This window comes from Meles meles, chromosome 12 (genome assembly GCF_922984935.1).
Source record: "Meles meles chromosome 12, mMelMel3.1 paternal haplotype, whole genome shotgun sequence".
Classification (NCBI taxonomy): Eukaryota; Metazoa; Chordata; class Mammalia; order Carnivora; family Mustelidae; genus Meles; species Meles meles.
The window spans coordinates 77,788,774-77,809,137 of record NC_060077.1 but is presented as its reverse complement, the minus strand read 5'-3'; the positions used below and the strand labels follow the sequence as shown (position 1 = coordinate 77,809,137).

Below are 20,364 nucleotides of genomic sequence, written 5' to 3'. Positions count from 1 at the left end.
TCTACTAGTCAGCATGTTCTGCCAATTGTTACTTTGTAGCAATGCAAAAATCATATTAATGGATACTTATTTTCTCTCTATAAAGTTCATAGGCATAGGATTGTCCAGGCAATGTATAAAAATATGTACATGATGAAATAAAATTTCCAAACTGTGAAATATCCTGATAGAATAGTGATGCTATATTCCTTTGCCACCCACAAAACATAAAAATGATAATATCATGTTTGTAAGCTTCCTGCACATTTTATATAGACTACTGCAGAAAGTAGTAAGACTTCATTAAAATGTGGCACGTGATCCAACGTCAGCTGTATACAAGGAGCATTTTGCTACTCGGTAAGAGATCCATTATAGTTTCTCTCTAATTTTGCTGCTTAAAATTACATAATTTTGATACTTACCTACCCACATGAAATTATATTAAGATTTGTCCTGCTGTAATTAGTCTGTATGCTTCATGTGTAAACTGGATTATGTTTACTAAAAATTCTCAAAATGTGTACAATTATTTCTATGACTAGTCTAAGAATCATTTTAACTTTTAGATGAAAATAAGTATGCATTCCATAGGCATTCTTATCATTGTTAAAAGAAGGTAAATTGATGATAGGAAATTCTGCTTATAATTTCTTGGTGACTACTACACTGCTTAAATCTTGGACCGATAATATAACTGCCTCCAGTCTGTTTTCCAAGCTGAGGGCAGATACAAAGCGGTAACTTGCAGAGGAGGATGGAGGCAGTAACCTAGAGAGGAGGATGGAGGCAGTAACCTGGAGAGGAGGATGGAGGCAATCCTTTGATGTTTACTACTAAGAAGAAAGATGTGAGCTGACATAACACACACGTACTGAACAAGAAACAGAAAGAACGTGTGGGTAGACACACCACCTCCACGGAAGATCCTGATGCCCCAGGCACCCGGTCGGGGCCAGAAAGAAGTGTTCAGCAGTAAAGCAAGGTCGGGTAGTTAGCCAGGTTCTTTCTGGGATTAAGTTTTACTATTGAGAATTCCACAAAGGAAACGCTCACTATGTGAGTAATGCTAACTAACCTAGACTGCTCAGTAACTGTTATCAAGTTCTGATCACATTTTAAGTTTTAAAAAATTCAAAAGCTGGGCGCCTCGGTGGCTCAGTGGGTTAAGCCACTGCCTTCGGCTCAGGTCATGATCTCAGGGTCCTGGGATCGAGTCCCGCATCGGGCTCTCTGCTTGGCAGGGAGCCTGCTTCCCACTCTCTCTCTCTGCTTGCCTCTCTGTCTACTTGTGATCTCTCTCTGTCAAATAAATAAATAAAATCTTAAAAAAATCTTCAAAAGCTAAATACATTTTTTAGATATTCTAGGATGTTTCTCAAATTAGTATGAAAAGGTGTTGGTAATATTGAAAGGCTGAAACAAAAAAATGGTATGTTAGGGATGCCTGAGTGGCTCTGTCAGTGAAGCATCTGCCTTTGGCTCCAGTCACGATCCCAGGGTCCTGGGATCCAGCCGAGCTCTGCCCTGCATGGGGTTCCCTGCTCAGCGGGAAGTCTGCTTCCGCTTCTCCTCCCCACTTGTCCTCCCCACTTCTGCTCTCTCTTGCTAACTCTGTCTCTGTCTCTCTCACAAATAAATAAATCTTTAAAAAAAGGTATACTTTTGAGCAAACCTAAATAAAATTTCCTAAGATCAATAAAGTCACAGAATGCTGGGAGTTGGAAAAGATCCCCAGGCAACCTCCATGCCCAGCAGTCAACCATGGGGCAGGAATGTCTACCATCTGGGCAGCCTGGCCTATGTCTGGAAGGCATGACAGAGAGGAGAAAGAACTGGACACGGAACCCAGGGTCTAGGTTTGAAATTGAGCTTTCCCGTGCTGTTCCATGTCTTCTTGTATCTGCCCAGAAGATCCCTGAGAGAGGGGTGGTATTGGCATTTTATGAAGGGGAAATCAGGTCCAGAGCAAGGAGCCAAGGTAGTAGTACGATGTTCCTAGGACAGCTGAACTTTGGAGAAAATAAAGGGGAGAGGGGCTTGCCCATATTGCTGTTAACTGGATTAATGAACTGTAACATGACTAAGCTCAGCGACTTTGGATGAATGGCTGGATTGCATCCCTGAGTGAGGTTTCCAGTGGGATGCTGTAACATGTGAACTTCACTCTGTTCTTTTCAACGTCAATCGCGACTAAATGAAGATACAGATGCATAGTTAATCAGCGGTGTGGATATAAAGTTGTAATGGAAAGCAACTGTACTAAATGGCAGAACTGGATTCAAAAAGTCCTCAGATTAAACTGGGCTAGAGAAAGAAATCTTATATGTGGGTACAAAAGAACAACTTTACAGGAATGGGAGAGGTGGTACCAGGCTTGACCAAGCTTAGGGAAGCGCACTGAAGGTTCTATCTGAACCACAGATATTCATGGATGTTAATGATGTAGCTGCCTTAACGTTGCTAAGTTGTATGAAGGCTAACTGAGTGATAGAGAACATGTTGCCCCTGCTGAACTTCACAGTTCTGGCTGCCTGTCTGCCTTCCCCGTGGCTATACTGCCTCTGAGCTGCTGAGATGGGATCTGCCTTCTGCAGGCCAAGTGTTAGAGCTTCCTCCTGGAGTCCAGGAGAGTCCCACCCATTCCCTGCTGTGTGCTACTGTGACCTCTTGGAGTTGGAAACTGAGTTCAACTCCCACAAACAGGATCCTGCCAACCCTACCACCCACCTCTCTTCCAGCCCTTCTCTGTTCCTTCTGGAGGAGAAAAGTTTAATGGGAAGCCAAGGGGGGGGGGGATGGGAGGGAACAGAAATAATGAGAATGAATGATTATGCATGCACGTGTTCACCTGAGGATGACAAGTGGATACTGTCCCCCTCTCCTTATGCTGTGTCCTATGGCTACCCTGGACTGAGTAAGCACGATGTGTGGATAACGTGTCTAGTAAAGTAACAACTTCACAAGGTTGTCGCGAAGATTAAATGAGCAGGCAAATGTAAAAATCACCAGCCCTGCATCTCACCTACATGATACATACAACAGATGCTTCTTCTAACCCAAGATGACTCCCACACATAGAAATAAAGTAAAAGAAAATGGGATCAACTAATAGCAGGTCACTGGTTTCAAAGTTAAAGGCCCAGCCACCTATCAGCCTTAATCCATCTCAGCAAATGATCCTGTGAATTTGGGGAAATCGGCAAACATCTTGTGGGCAGAACAAGGGTAAAGTCTGGCGTCTGGAAGAGAAGCTGTAGGCTAACAGGTAAGGAAGCTAACTAAAGACATACAAAAGTATTGCTCAGGAATTCAGTGGAAGTTGGAACATCCAACAATTTGTAGAGGCGTCAAAGGTACGTCTGAGTGACCCCCATGATCAGTGTCCGATGGCTGGAGTGCAGGACTTGGGAATGTGGACACAGCTACTGTTCTGAGGTCAGGGTTCTGCACACGCATAGTGCACAGGCAGGAGGGCTGGGAGTGTGAGAACAGAGAGGAGTGGCCAAGGCACAAGGGAAGAAGGCAAACCTTCTCTCCTCTCTGTAGTCTGCTTAATGCATCACTGCCAGTCATCTTCCAAAAGCACTAGCTTTATTTCATGGTTAACCTGATTAAAAACCCGAGTGGGTCCCAGGGTTTCTAAGAAAAATCTTAAACTCCTTGGCTTGAGGTTCTAGGCCCTCCATAATCTAGTTTCACTAACTTATAACTCAGTCTTTTCAACACCATGCTCCTGATGCCAGGCTAACTTCAAGGTTGGTTCCTAAAATTCCATTCCTTTTTTCACTGTAGGGTGTGGCTTATGCTTCTCTACTCCCCATCCCCGCCATTAGCACCCTGTCCTCCCTCCCTTCTCTTCAATTCTTGTGGAAGCCTACTTGTTCTGCAATTGCTAGAGCATTCAATTACAATCTATTAAAACAAAAACAACCAACAATGAAACCCATTTATTCTAGGCTCTCAGCACTGAATCTGATTCTGCCAGGCATTACGAATTAGTTTTGTACTGTGAACTTTGTGCAGATTGGTACCATGCCTTCTAATCCTGTGATCCCCCCAAAGTGCCTAGTGCAGCCCTTGGACAGAGTGGTAGCTCAATAGTTACATGCTAAATGAAGTTACCTGACAAATCCAACAGGAACAAAAAAATCACTTAAGCCAGTTATTTGACTGAACTGACCAAGCAATGAAGTCAAAGTAATTGATCTAGTAGTCCCAGCAGACAAAGTCTAATTCTACATGTAGTTATCTTGAAAGTCAAAGGTGCACTGTGTATGTGATATATTTTAATGTGGGATTCTAACTGAGTGAAGGATCCCACTCTCAGAGGTGTGAAATTAAACGGGTATTGGCCTTATTCTGGAATCTATGTAAATACAGACCTTATGCTTTTCATCCGATCCTGCTCATCTGGCTGTTATGCAGATCATTTGTTATATAGCTTTATAAGATGGGTCATTAGTTTAAAAAAAAGATATGACATACTCTCTATTTTACTCAGCATTTCGGTACACACATCCCATATGAAATACCAGAGATGATAGATACTGTAAATAAAAATCATGAATAGAAAAATAGTCCACTCAGGCTGAGCTCATTCCTTTCGTGACTGCTCATTAATCCTGTTCTAACCCTTACTCCATTGTAGTAAAAGCATTTTAAAAGTCACATGTAAGACCACTATAGTTAAATGTCACCATCTACAATTGTCAGACTTCCCCATCTGTCAAATTAAGGAATACTGTAAGAGAATATTCAGGGGAAAAACCACTTAAACTTTCATAGAATAACCCACAAATCACGGTCAACAGTATTATGGACTAAATGTTTGTTTCCCCTGAAAATTTGCCCCTATATGATGGCATACAGAGACGGAGCCTCTGGAAGGTAATTAGGGTTAGATGAAGCCACATGGGTGTGGCCCTCATGATAGGATTCCTGCCGGATGAGAGACACCAGAAAACTTGCTCTCCTTCTCTCCGAATTGTGAGCACAAGGGAGTCATGTGAGCACAGAGCCACCCGGCAGCCACCTACAGGCCCAGATAAGAGGTCTCAGAAAGAAACCTGTTAGGAAACAAACTGAGGGTTGCTGGAGGGGAGGGGGATTGGGAGGGATACAGTGGCTGGAGGATGGACACTGGGGAGGGTGGGTGCTAAGGTGAGCGCTGTGAATTGTGTAAGACGGATGAATCACAGACCAGTACCCCTGAAACAAATAATACATTCTATGTTAATAAAAAAAAAAAAAAAAAAAGGAAAGAAAGAAACCTGCCTTGTCAGCACCTTGTTCCTGAACTTCCCAGCTTCCAGAACTATGAGAAATAAATTTCTATTGTTGGAGTCCCCCAGTCTGTGCTATTTGTTATGGCAGTCCAAGGTGACTAAGATAAAGAGTATCAGGGCATTGAAAATACTCAGTGAGGGGGGCCTGGGTGGCTCAGTGGATTAAGCCGCTGCCTTCGGCTCAGGTCATGATCTCAGGGTCCTGGGCTCGAGCCCCGCATCGCATCGGACTCTCTGCTCAGCGGGGAGCCTGCTTCCTCTTCTCTCTCTGCCTGCCTCTCTGCCTACCTGTGATCTCTGTCTGTCAAATAAATAAATTAAAAAAAAAAAAAAAGAAAACACTCAGTGAAAACAAAGACTAAAATTATTTTGACAATGCATACTTAATTACATAACAACTGGGCATCCCATCTTACCTCTTCTTGGTAAAGACAGATGTACTAACAAGTGTTTTTAATGTAATATGGAATCATCAATTCTTATCTGTCATGTTAAACCTTAATTGAATAACTCAAAGGTGGCATTAGTCTCCTAAACACAAATGTGGTGATTCTCCCAATACGTGCCTATCTTTTAACCTGCTTCCTATATGTTGTATATATTTGCAACTATGAGTTGTAATATAAAAACTATGCTAACAGAATTTAGTTAAACAGTTCCCTCAGATTATAAATTTTCTATTAAAAAGAAACAATTGGGGTGCCTGGGTGGCTCAGTCGGTTAAATGTCCAACTCATGATTTCAGCTCAGGTCACGATCCCGGGATCCTGAGACTGAACCCTGTGATGGGCTCCACACTGGTCATGGAGCCTGTGTGGGATTCTCTCTCTTCCTCTCCCCCTCCCCCACCACTGGCACACATGCACTCTCGCTCTAAAATAAAAAAATAAAATAAGTATCATGTGAATAGGAAAAATAGTTTAAATATAAAATCCTAAAATACCTTAGTGTTTATATATGTTCTTTTCTCTACCCCCTAACCCATATATAAAAATTGTGATTGAAATTTGAGTTAAAATGTCAATTCTTTATCTCTAACTGTATATAGTTCAAAGAGAATATATCTAACATTTGGAGCATATCTGTATGTTATCAAAGCATGTGTGGTTTCTACTTGACTATGTTTTTCTTTTAAAGTTTGGTAAGCTAGGAATATTCCAGGAAAGCAATGGGCTTTTGGTAATTCATTAACGTCCTTCCATCTTGGCAGTGCGTGAGAGACTGCCCGCTTTCAGCAACGGGGGCCAGCACGGTTCTGCTATTGTCTTTCAGAGTAAAGGCCCTGCAACAGGAGCTAGGAAAACAGAATCACACCCAGACCACAACAGGTACAGAATGGAGTCTAGCCTTCTAAAAGCACAGGATTTTTCTGTTCTTTTACAGAGTAGGATTTTTCTACTGTTTCTAACATTTTATCATATATATATATATATATATATAATCATGGTGATCTAGAAAAAGATAAATTTATAAAAAACGTAATACTGCATGTGTTTTGTTTTGTTTTTTAAGATTTTATCTATTTATCTGATAGACAGAGATCACAAGTAGGCAGAGAGGCAGGCAGAGAGAGAGGGGAGGAAGCAGGCTCCCTGCTGAGCAGAGAGCCCTACGCGGGGCTCGATCCCAGGACCCTGGGATCATGACCCGAGCTGAAGGCAGAGGCTTTAACCCACTGAGCCACCCAGGCGCTCCCATACTGCATGTTTTTTTATTTTTCTCACAATTAGTTAGGAATGGCTCTATGATTTCAGTGAAGGGCAGCCTGCATTTTCTATTAGAGTTTATCATGAATGAGCAGCCCATAATCATTAACTTTAAACATTCCTTAGCGCTCCTACCTGTGGGTCACTGGTGACATAAAAGGTGGCATGACTACAAGGGCACGGGAGAAGGCAAATGGGAGTCAGAAGACTTGTAGCTCTTCTAGTTCTGGTGAGATCTCAGGCGAGGTGTTTCATCTCTCTTAATCTTGTTTTTATCGAATAGCATATTGAGAGCTCTGGATTGAATGCTGCTGAAGATTTTCGTCTCTAAAATTCTTTGACTTAAATGTTTATTGAATGCAAATCATGTGACAGTGTTATGACTAAATACATAATACATGGCCCAGACTCAAGGAGATTACTGATATTTAAATAGGTTATTAATTTCAAGAAGGTACAAAATTCTCGATAGAAATTATTTCATTCGGTATATTTTTAAGATCTGAAAGTGCACTGAAAATTCTGAGTTGACCGCTTTTATGTCCTCTGAATCGCCTGTTTCACGTTCTCTATTCCCTGGATCTTTAACTCTGGGGGTGCAGATGGCACAGCGGTAGAAGCAGAGCTCGTGGGGTCAAGGAGCCCTGGGTCTGAACCCCACCTTTCTCACTGATCAGTGTTTCTGTGGACAAGAGACAGAACCTCTTTCAGATTTGTTTTATAACCTTCTATTATCACGCGTATAATCATTTTATAAAATAAAATGTGAAACCAATCCTCTTTTTTGCCCTAATTCTATTGCCCAGAGATAACTGGGAAGGAACTTATGTTCAAGTTTTAGATGGGAACTCCCCACAGTTGAAGTTCTGCAAGGAATGACTACAATTAGATAAAAACAATGTGTACAGTCACACGCCCTGTGTTTTAAGGAGCTCGTCAGCATCTGCTGGGCATGCCTGTACCTTCCCATCTCTGTCCTTCTGCATGTCCTCGTAATTCCGCCTCTCCTCAAAATTATTCAAATGAGGAATGCAAATACAACTCGTCCCGGCATCCCTTCTGAGCACCCAGCTGTAATTCATCTCCCCATCCTCTGAGCATCCCTGCCTCTTACTCTCCTCCTCCCTTTGCACCATGGTTACCCCTCCCGCAAGACGTTGTCTTTCCTTCAGACTGCAAGTGTCTTGGAGACAGGATCTGTGTTTGATGCAAATTAGTAACTACATACAAGACCCAACAGTGTTCCTTCTATATATTAACTACTCAGTAAAAGCTTGCTTAGTTAACAGACATAGTTTAACGGTTGGTTAAATAGTTGAAAACATTAGAAAACAACGGTGTTCTTTTGACTTCAAAGAAGTAAAATTCTCAGTCTGATTTCTAAAATAAAAGCATTTTAATTCTGGAAAAATGCCTTCTCCATCGAGTCATCTACAGTTTCTCAGGAGACCTCTCAGGAATCATCTGACAGAGGACGTCAAGATACGGGAGAGAGGGGAAGAAAGAAACTCTGCTGTCATATGTGTCTCCAGGACTAGGGAGCAGCCTGAGCTGGCTCCCCCCAACAATGCCCTCCCTCAGAATGGGAGTAAAGAGGGAAGCACTGTGTAGGTTTTTTCTTTTTCAATTAACATGAACTGAGATTTTGAACAGCGCAAGCCTAACACAGAAGCTTCTTCATAAAGCGAGTTTAACATCGCCGTCAGAAGCAAGGGCTAAGCCAGGATACGGAGCACAGAGTCAGTCAGGCACAGAGGGGTGCCAGTAGGCAGGCATCACGAGGGTCAGAGGCATACGGCCCTGCTCCGTTTCGTCCCATCTCAGCCCTTCTGCAGCCTGTACCAAGTGTGTCATAGATGTAACAGGCCATTTTCAATCTAAATCTTGTTATAGATTAATAAGCAAACATTTTCTTGCTTATTATGCAATTTATCATGATGAAAATTACATTGGACTCCTCAAGGCTACATGCTGATACGTCCCTTTATTTAGAGCTGTGTATAGAGAGTAATACTAATCTTCATGACAGAAAAGGATGTGATAGCAAGATTTAAATTAGCTACCGAAGAGCTAAAGTATTTGTGTCTGTGGACATGCTCCATGCAGATAAAACACACTGCATCTTTATGTTTGCTGATATAAGCTTCATGTAAAAGCAAAATAAAACAAAATATTAAATACTACACCTAAAATAAAGCCCACCACTTCTCCCAAGCAAGAAAACAAGACTGTATACTCTTGAAATTATGTTTAGATCAGCTTTGAAAATAGGCTATGAAATTAGGTCAAAACCAAACTGGAAGGTATACAGGGCAGCTGCAGCCAACAGGAGGGCAAAGGATTGGAAATACGTTCTGGGCTTTGCACAAAGGCCAGCTGCCTCTTACTGTTGCTTCAAATTCAATGAGTCCAGTTCCCTCCTAATTCCTAATGTCAATCAAGAACCAGGCCTCGTGTATCCAAAAACTATCCCGGCTGCTGTTATGTCAAACTACTCATTCTAGAACGGAGCAGCTCTTGACTTGCGGAACACTAAAACAATGACCATGGCATCACCACCCTTACTGGAACTGAGGTAAGAGATGAAGTGATTTGCTGAAGAACATACAGCTAGGGAACGACACAGCGGTTTAGGATGTGTGGCAAAATGATGGCGGAGGGTGGGGGCAGCTGCCTAAATTGGAAATGAATACTGTCTCCTACCAGTCCATCATGGGACTTTGGGCTGGGCATGCCCAGTCTGTAGACAAAGCCACAACATCCTGGTCTAGCCTTTTAATAGCTACTTTGATCTCCACTTCTTGAGCCTAGAGCCACAACAGATCATACAGGAACTGTGGGAAATGAGAAAGACAACCATGAAGAAAAGGGCAGAAAATTCTAGTTTTTTCAAGGTCAACAGAGATCAGAATGAAATGCCATTCGTTGAGAAAATCAAAGAGGTGATAACATGTACATTAAGAGAGGCATCATGGGCCAGTTCAAGGATTTGAGCACTAGGAATTCATGCCTGTGAGGATGGCTATGCTAAAAAAAAACAAAAACAAGGGCGCCTAGGTGGCTCAGTTGGTTGTGTGTCTGACTCTTGGTTTTGGCTGAGTCATGATCTCGGGGTCATGGGATTGAGCCCTATGTTGAGCCCCACCTCAGGATCTGTGCTCACCAAAGAGTCTGCTTGACCCTCTTCCTCTGCTCCTCCCCTGTTTTCTCTTTCTCTAAAATAAATAAAATCTTAAAAAAAAATAAAAATAAATAATAATTAAAAACCAAAAACTTTCCTCCAGGAATTAAGAGGCTGAGTTCTCAAGTCAACATTACCACTTCCAATCCCTTTCCCATTATTCTTGGCCACTTGGCCACCAACGGCTTCCCACTTACTTCATTTCAGCAGCTCCCTCAACTGATCTGCCTTTCCCTCTACTCTCATCATTGCTTCCCTGGATCTCTGCAACCACTGGTCCCTGACTGTGTGCAAATGAAACCTCATTAAAGTGGATTTCAAAATTGCCATGAGTATGAAGGAATGATTTGGCCATGTATTCTATCAAGAAAACATTTCTGGGCAAGTATATATATATAATTTTCCTTAGAAGTGGTATGTTTACACTCTTATTAGACAGTAATATGTCAAGGCACAATGTCATAGATCAGTCATTCACTGACTCAATGCAAAAGCCCACATGTGCGCAAATTACAGAAGTACACTTCCCCTTCCTTGTCTATATCCAAAATTTCATATATTGAGACATTTATCTTTTTTTGTGTGTGTCAATTAAAAACACACAATCTATCAAGGGCAATCAATGACCTCGAACACAAATAAACAAATCACCAACCAAAAAAACTCACAAACAAAACCCCGCATATTAACTGGAATCGAGCACATACTTGGCGAGCTGCTTCTCGGCATCAGCACAGAGTTCGAGAAGCCCCATGAGGACAGCAGACACGTCCATGTAAGGCTCCCAGACTGTGAAACCACGTCCAATCAGATCGATGGCTGTTCTTCGGATCGTACTGTGTGGAGGAAGTTTGGGGCTCGGGGGCTGCAGCAGCAGAAATGTCAGTGCCTTACCTGAAATTACAAAATAAAAGGCAGAGCAATGAAGTAATTTTACTTTTGTGATGTTCTCTTTGAAGATATTTTCAAAGTATAAACCACTTTTGATTTTCTTTTAACGGAACAGGTGTTTTCAACATTAAGACTATAAAAGATCTCAAGTTTACAGTTTGCTCAGCCACATACTCAAAAGAGATACACTGGGCTACAATATTTTATACCATATTCTAAAATGTTTTAATTTTGAAGAATTATGTATAATTAAGTATATATCATTTCAAAACATACCAGTGATCCTAACTTCCAAACAAGGGTTCTCCCTACTCAACATTCTGCAAAATGGAGATTTTCAAATTAACGTTTCAAATAACATTATATGGTATTCATCTTTCTTCTGTACCTAACAGAGTTCCTCTGTCTAACACTTCCTTCAGTAACACTTGTCATCACAGGTGATGTTTATCAGCAGGGATGAAGGATGAAGGTAGAGGTGTGGTTTTAAAAAAAGTCTCCCCCTCCAAGCATCTCTGTTTCTCCATACTCCGCTATACTGATCCAACACAACCGTGTGAAGTATGTGGTAAATTCTTCACGCAGGTTTGGTAAAGAAATTAAAAGACAGTTCGATATCACTTCTAAACCTGATGAAATGATCTCAGTTTTAATTAACACGTATTTCTTTAAGTTGGAGATAATGCGAACAATTTGTATACATAAGCCTAATGGCCGTTAAGCTGTAAAAGCTCATCGATTTCAAAAGGCATTTTGACATTTACAAAAGAAAATAGGGATTGTGAAGAGCAAACTGCAATTTAGAAGAGGCTGTTTGTTTCTCGAAGGGAAGAAACAAAACCGTTTACAAATCACAGAACAGTTCAGTAGACTGGTTAAGGGGCACACGGGTTTTAGACTAAGATAGGGAAGTAACCACAGCTTCATAACTTATCAGGAGGCCGGCTGAAGAAGGTACTCCGGAGCTGCAGTTTCCCTGTCTTAAAGCGGGGAAAACAGCAGTCGTCTCTCGCACAGAGCACGAGTGCCGAACGAACGGATGCATGCCAAGTGTCCTGCCACGGGCCCAGCACCTGAGACGGCTCCACAGGCAGCACTCAGGGCTCGTGATGAATAGCGCCTTGAACTTGTCTGTTTTCAAAATTAAGAATGTGGCATATCAACTTTAATTGAGTGCATTCAACAGATAAAAGCATTTACTCATTTTTGTGTCCTAGCCAATTGTTAAATGAGAGCCCAGGTAAGAGTCTGCAAATGCACTTTGTTCGTGGTTCAGAATATCTTCTGCCACAGAACCCTTGAAGAATCCGTTGAAATCCATCAGTCTTTTCTCCAGGAAACTACATACAATACATATACATATCCATCAAATTCTGCAAAAAAATTTCAAGGAGGCCACGGTTCTTGGGTCAACAACTGCTGGGGTAAACTGAGAAGGTACATATACATGGAGAGCCTCCTGGAGGAAACAGCTTGGAATTCAAGACTTCATTCATACATGCACTTGAAAATTTTACTCTTCTACTTAGCCCTGTAAATGTCATATGAAAAGTGAGTTTTGTGGATCGTAAAAATAGAAACTCCTTCAAAACAGGTGGCCTACTGTTCTCTATTTCCCGGCAGCACTTGCACATTCCTTATGGCATGACATTTTTAATTATAAGCCTTTCCTGCGCATTTCCCATTGCTCGTGGTGGTGGGAACTATGTTTCATGCCACTTTCCATCTTCTACACCACTGAGCACAGTGCTCTGCACACATTACAGACCTACGATGGAACCATCTCTGCCATGACTGCGTGTCTTTTTTTTTAAAGATTTTATTTATTTGACAGAAAGAGATCACAAGTAGGCAGAGAGAGAGAGAGAGAGAGAGAGAAAGAAGCAGGCTCCCTGCTGAGTAGAGAGCCTGATGTGGTACTCAATCCCAGGACCCTGAGATGACCTGAGCCGAAGGGAGAGGCCTAACCCACTGAGTCACCAAGGAGACCCTGCATGTCCATTTCTAATGCCACTCCCTGCTCCAGTTTATCGGAATGAGGTTTCAAAATGTCAAGAAACCCACCACGTTTCTGTTATTCTTTCCTTTGAGGAAGTTGTAAGAGCCACGGAGAGAGCCCCCCTACCGCTCTCTGCAGACACCCTGGAGCTCAAGCAGCAATAGGTGTGACCCAGGGGACAGGGCTCCCTGAGGGTGTGTCCCTGGGAAGCAGGGTTGTGAAGGGGCAGGAAGGCTGCCATTCAATACAACGTTCTACCGCATTTCAGTCATCACTCTCCTTAACTGCACTCCACTATTTCTGCATTCAGTACGGGCAGGAGCATTCTGCGATCCTAGGGACCTTGCTGATTTCTCGCAGCCCCTGTGCGGGAACTCTGCAGGCAGCTCCCTTACACACTCGACAATTTTATCCGGAGAGCCAAAGTAAACCCTTAAGTAGCTGGTTTCTTGATGTTTTTCATCATTTTTCTGACAAAGTAGGAAGGACTGCAGAGGGGATGTGATCACTTACCTTCTGACGAAATGACAGTAAAGAAGAATGAGTAAGCATACTTCAAAAGACCGCTGGCCTTGCAATGGTCCTGCAGGGTACCTGCCTCTCCCCTGCCAAGTGTGATCTACCCTCACAGTGCCGAGGCCCAGCCCAGCAGGAAGTGCAGGTTCCCTACGGCCCCGACATCCCCTCTCCTAAATCACTTTCTGTTTCATTCAATGATCTCATAAGTAAAATTCTTCTACAGCATCTCTCCTTCTTTAGCTAAGATCACAGTCTCTGGGTAACACAAAGCAAAGATCCCCACAGTTCTGGCAGGCCATGTACGGGGCAGCAGGAGAAGCAGAGAGAAAAATGGCCTATTTAACACACACATTGTAAACCTACTAACTAGAGTCTGGGTTATTTTTCACTGGTCTGTTTTGGAATTATAAAGACAGAAGAATGTTCAAATTCCACACTCATCTCTGACAACTTATCCTAAGCAAAACATGTAAAATAAGAGAAGAAGAGGGTTCTCAAGTTGAACATTCTAATTTCTAGCTTGGCTGATTAATAAGATGCTTATAACTTTAATGCTACCAGGAATACGACCCTGATGTTCTGAAGGAATACTCTGGATACCTAAGGCTTCAAACTCCCTAATCACAGACTCGTGCAGATGATATTAAGGACTGAGCCTTGAAGAAATGGTTATTATGATAATCCAAAGGGAGAGATAAATTTAAAATTCCTTTTTCAACTTTAACTATATTCTCTACTTTGGGGTTTATCTGACTTATGTTTCCATAAGAGATAGCTGCTCTGCAACACGGACCAAGGTAATAAAAAAAACTAAAATTCACATACCCATCGTATCCTCCCTTTTGACAGGAAAAGTCTCATGACAATTTTATGAACTTTATCTCAGAATTTTCCTTAAACCTATGGTACCCAATAACAGTTGTATTTTAATCTGTATAAGATGAAATCTAATTTTGTATTAAAATATGTATTTATTTTATGTAAATGCCCCACTATTCCACAGTGCCTCACTGAATAAGCAAGACAGAGAATGATGTTATCTGCCATCGTGACTGATTCCTTCATAAAAGGCTCTTTAATGGCAGTATTTAAAAGTTCAACCGGACTGACATTCATTCAAGGTCTTCTGCAATTTGGTCCCAACCTATCCATCCAAAGATTCATGCAATTAACTACTTACAGAGTGTTGCTATACAATACTAAGTACTGGAGAAACAAAAGGAAAGAAGACTAAGTTCTTTCCCTCAAGGAAATGCATTCTAGTTCAGGAGACAGTAGAGCATACAAGTAATTTGAATACACTCTGAATAGTGTTAGAATATTTAAAAGCACAAGGTTTACAGACAGAACTTCATAGGGCACTTAACCCTGTCATAGAAGTATGAGAAGGAGTCCAGGGAAAGGTGACTTCTATACCCAAACCTGAAGACTGAGTAGGAATTAGCTACTCAAAGGAGAGGACTGCGGAAAGAATGCATTCCAGACAGAGAGAAGAGCATGTCTAAAGCCCAGGAAATGAGAAAGTGGCCATATCAGGGGGTTACACATAGTTCAGTATGGCTAGAAATTCTGTTGGGGAAAAAGGAAGAGGTTGAGGTGTTGGGCAATGGGGAAAAGAGGACAGGTGGGTGAAACAGAACAGTGAGACACGAGGCAGGACAGTGTATCAGAGCCCAATCACAAAGGGCCTCATTTGCCATGCTGGAAGTTTCTTTATTCTGGTGACAACGGGAACCACTGGAAGTTTCGAGCAAAGGAAAGGTTTGATTAGATTTTCATTTTAGGAAGATCAATATTTGGGTTGTCTTGTGATTATAAAGGGGTAAGACCTATTGCCTTTTAATTCTGATCTACTGATTCCAAGACAAACGGATTAATTAGAATCACAGAATTTTCAAAGTGAAAGGACTTGAGAAAAATAGCATCCATTCCCGTGCTTCAGATGAGATAAACGAGAACTGTAGAAGGCAAGTGGTTAGCTGCAGGCCTGGGAAAGGAGTCCAGGCTTCGGTGGCCCAGGACATGTCTAATGGGCCAGTGTACAGGTCTGAACACAACTTGCATCTTTATGACCATGCTTTTATTCCTGACGCTCTACCCAACTACGGATTCAAAACGATACCCTTTATGATCAATCTCCTTCTCCTCAATGAAGGCCTGATTTCAACTGCGGTTACTAGTGTCTCCTGCAAACAGAAGATCAAATAAAATATATCCTTCATCTTTTCTTACACAACGAGAAGGTTGCCATCACTGGTTCAACAGCTAAATATAAGCATAGTAAGATCCACAGTAAGAGCAGTTGTCTTGGCTCTACCTTAGTTGCACTGTGGTCACAAAACGGCCTACTGCGCATCTAGACTGTCCCCCATATCTTCCCTGCCTACTTTAGAGTGAAATCCTTTTTTAATACAGCAATCGCTATCCAAACATTTCTCAAATAACAATCTTCTGGCATTTATTTCATTCTTTTAAAGCTAATTTTATTTATTTTTATTACCTTTTCACATCTGCTAAATGAGTAAGTTTCCTAGGGCATATGAAATTTTTTGAAAATACTTCTGTTTGGCATAAGGCTTAACACCGTGCTTTGTATTCAGTTATCACTTAATAATTGTTGCTTTGGCAAATACTAAGAATTACTTTACCCTGTGTGTGCCCAGCACAGTCAACAAAGTTATACACAGATCACAAATTTCCAAAAGTCTCCTACAAACCTACGCTGGCCCGTGGGGACGTTTCCACGGCTCTATGGCGAAATGGCAAAAATAAAAAAAAAAATGCAAAAAAATTAAACAATGCAGTAAGTCTTTTTCATAAAGCTAAATTTATTCAATTTAAAGGAGTGCTTATAGTCTTACTACTTTTCTGGTGAACAAAAGGTTTTTTAAAAATGATGACGATAAAGGGATGCCTGGGTGGCTCAGTCTGTTAAACTCCAACTCTTGATTTCAGCTCAGGTCAAGATCTCAGAGTTGGGAGATCCAGCCCCATATAGGGCTCTGCTCTCAGTGGGGAGTTTGCTCTGTCTCTGCCCCTATCCCTCCCACTCCCACATGCGTGTGCTTTCTCTTCCTCTAAAATAAATAAATAAATCTTTTTAAAATAATTATGAAGATAGTGCTATTTTTTAAATGTCTGTTGTGAGCAAAATAAAAAATGTAAAACACTGTTCCATACTCTCAGATTTTATTTTTGGAAATTTTACTGGCCCACAATATCTGAAGTTTGGAAACCATTACCATTTATAGTAAATGGTAATACGGGGGGTACACAGAGTGATACAGAGTAATACAGAGGGAATAGAGGGCACCTTCTCCCACCATGAGTATCACAACTAAGATTTCTACTACGGGTCCCTGGCTCTTACTTGAGAATGCCAAGATGTTCCTGATTCACTTTGTTACAGGATAGGATTCAGCGTTATTCAAGTAATTCTGGCACCGTATTAAAGGTCCATTTATCAAATTACTAGTCTTTCTCACCCACGAGATAGGTAAGTTATCGATACTCTGGCAGCTTCATAGTGGGAGTCCAGCAGGTCACACGCACCACCGCATCACCGTGCACGCCCAGCCACAAGTACGAATACACTACCAAAACTGCAGACATGCTCAGAACAGTGCAAAACAAGTCAAAATAAAACAAAACGCTTTGAAAAGCAGAAAGCACTAAAATCCAGGACTGGATAAGTCACAATTTACTTAGAACCTCTGGCTGTTTGAATTCTGTTGTCACACAGTCAAGAGTAAAAACAACTGTTCATATTTTAGTGCTATTTTATCCCAAGCTTTTTAGCTCAAGCGTTTTTTGGAAAAGTGCTCCACCTTTATTCGCACTGTTTTTTTAAAAGTGCTACATAAGAGCAAAGCTGCAGGACAATTGTTTACGCTTTGCTGTAACAGCAAAATAGTAAAAATGAGAAAAGGACGGAGAGAGAAGAGGTAAAAGAAAGCTAGGAGAGCAGTGATTGAAAAGCTGACGGTAATCTACCATGACTAGCTTGTTGCTTCGACAAGGTGAATACTGCCCCGTCATGAACTGACCAGTGAGAAAACACCAATTCAAAACATTTTTGTATTATTTGGTTGGTAATGACAACTAGCTCTTTCAAAAGACTAACATACAAGCACACACACACACACGTGCACGCGCGTGCACGTGTGCGCTATTACTTAGGTAATAATGAATTTGTCTTCTGGGCATTTCTTCATTCTTATCATAAAGTGTGGATTCCCTTTATTGATGCACCTTACATTTATGGAATGCTTATTTTATGAAAACACATTAACTATAGAAACTATAGTTCTATATTTCTATATGCATTGGGTGTTGTTTTAAGCACCAGATGATAATAAATAACACTTATCTGAGTTTTTTCTCCTCTTGCATTTCTATCAAGGGTAGAGACTAAACCTGACAGTAGGGGTGCCTTGCGTTCACTGCTTTTATTCACTTAATCACACACACACAGGGTCAACTGTCCGTTATATACACCAATACAACACTTTTAATACTAATCGAAACTTGGTTTTCATATACAGATCCTACTAACACAACATGTTCATGACATGAACATGAATCGTGTAGTAGTATCTCTTTACGTAGTTTCTATTTGTGCTGAAATAGCACTAAATAGGAAAGGATCACTTAAAAAGTTGTAAAATTGATATTTTTGTCCCAGTTTTCCGTTTGTAATTTTTATTTCCTTTGGGGGAAAGCTAACTTTCCCCCCCCATACTTCCTTGACATGTGAAGACCTTTATAGGAGTCCTGTGGTTACCTCATAGGCAGATTCTAGAACGAGCTATTACAAGCCCTCTAGCAACCAACACACCCTGAATGAAGAAGGAAACAGCACTGGCTAACTGAAGGGACTGAAGACGGCAGTGTGGGAGGACTGAGCATGAGAAGGGGACAGGGGACCTCTGTTACAGAGTGCTTCCTTGCTGCAGGCAAGGGAACCTGGATTTTAGGGCAGCCAATGCTCTCGGAAAACCAGTAGCCACAGGGAGGAGTTTAAAGAACTAGAAATTAAAAAAGAAGCTGGAGTCATGCCATTTTTATCAAGGAAGAATGAAATGTGCTTAATGGAATTATTACAAAGCCATAGTATTTCAGAGAATTTTTCAAAGAGCCCTTAGAGAGCCTTCATAATTATTGTGGCTGTCCCACTGGTAAGTAATATACAAACCATTTTCTTGAGCTCTGGTCCCTCCTAGGCCAGTCAGGCCAGTCAATGGGCCTAGTTAGAAGAAACTTTTTCCTCTTACTTAAAAAATACCATGAATGAAGAAATGGCCACGAATCACCCTTGGCTCTGAATAGCAGAGGAGGGGGAAAAAGGTCATATTAAAAAAATGCGTTAATTAATAGTTCAATTACAAGGAAATTCCCATGGGAGAACACATTATATGCACTTTAAACCAAATGAATTTATGATGATTTATGCCATTACAATGAGTGCAAAATGAATTAATAATGATTGGCCACTTATTTCAAAGTGTAACCAAGTGAAGGAAGCCTTTTCCCACTTGTTCATGTCCATCAAAGAACAAGAATGGCAGAGTGCCATCTGGAATTCTGTTCCTTTGCTTTATACAGTAACTTGATTTAATTAAAAATAACTCCAATCTAGTGTGCATTATTCACGGATATGGACTAATTAACAAACACTTCTATAACAAATGCCTTGTATTAATGCAGTTATTAAAAACTGTTAACCTGGTGTGCATCGTGCATTGCACAAAAACAAGTCTTTTTTAAATAAAAAGCATGAAGTAACTCTTAAATTAGGAAACCAGTTTAACAAAAATATTTAAAAACTCATTAATCTACTATCCATTTTATCAAAACAGTCCTATTTCAATGTAATTTGCTATTTCTTGTCCTATAATCAGAAGACTCTAAAATCCCAATGCTGTTGATTCAAAGTACATTTTTTTCAGTTCTACTGAATTTCAAATTGTGTCATACCATGAAACTTAAAATTATTTTGGCTTTTAGTATTTGATATATTTTGGATGGCAAACTAAGATTAGGGAGTCTTACCTTCCTATGAACAAAATGATACGATTTATTGCAGAAAGTCTTTTTCTGCCTTAGAAATGTAAAGACTGCTGATTTTTGGACAATCTGAGAGTCAGCAATAAAGAAGTAAAATAACAGAACTGGATGTTTATGATATCAAAGAAGTAAAAAAAAAAATCCATTAATCTAGAAAATCTTTAATTAAGAATACTTCTCTGCCTTGTTCTCAAAAGGTACAGATGGCTAAACAGCGTGAATGAGTGGATGGTGAATGGTGGCAGGCAAAAACACACCAGGGTTCAAGTTCTAGCTCTAGCGCCTACTAGCTGAGTAAGCTTCTATTCATGCAATGTTCGCTAGTGCTTGCTATGTCCCAGGCACTGTTTTTAAGCAAGGGTCAACAAGATCTGTGCTCTCACGGAGCTTGTATTCCAGTTGGGTCAGAAGGACCAAAAGAACAAATAGATACGTCAAGGAGTATGAAGTCCTGTGAAGAAAAATAAAGCAAGATAAGAGCCTAGAAAGTGAGAAAAGGACTCCACAGAAGGTGACATCTGAACAAAGGCCTGAGTGAAAGGAAAGAGAGGCATGTCAGCACGTGTGGGAGAAGCATTCTAGGCGGAGGGGATGGCACAAAGGCCCTGTGGTAGGCAGGGATCTCTAAGGGCCAGGAGGAAGTCCAGAGCAGTTAGATGGCAGTGAAGAAGGACAAGGTGAAAGGACATGAAATCAGAGAGTCAACCTTGGGATGGATCACACAAGGTCTTTTCC

The 20,364-nt window shown here is 41.1% G+C and overlaps 1 protein-coding gene across 2 annotated transcripts in view; it reads right to left on the bottom strand.

Annotated features, from left to right (window-relative positions):
- WDR7 (WD repeat domain 7) overlaps positions 1–20,364 on the bottom strand; it is a 372,785-nt gene that overhangs the window by 103,055 nt on the left and 249,366 nt on the right. For both annotated transcript variants that reach the window (XM_046025300.1, XM_046025301.1), the window contains one exon: positions 10,862–11,048. In XM_046025300.1, the coding sequence (XP_045881256.1) occupies positions 10,862–11,048 (187 nt within the window). The remainder of the gene's footprint in view (positions 1–10,861; positions 11,049–20,364) is intronic.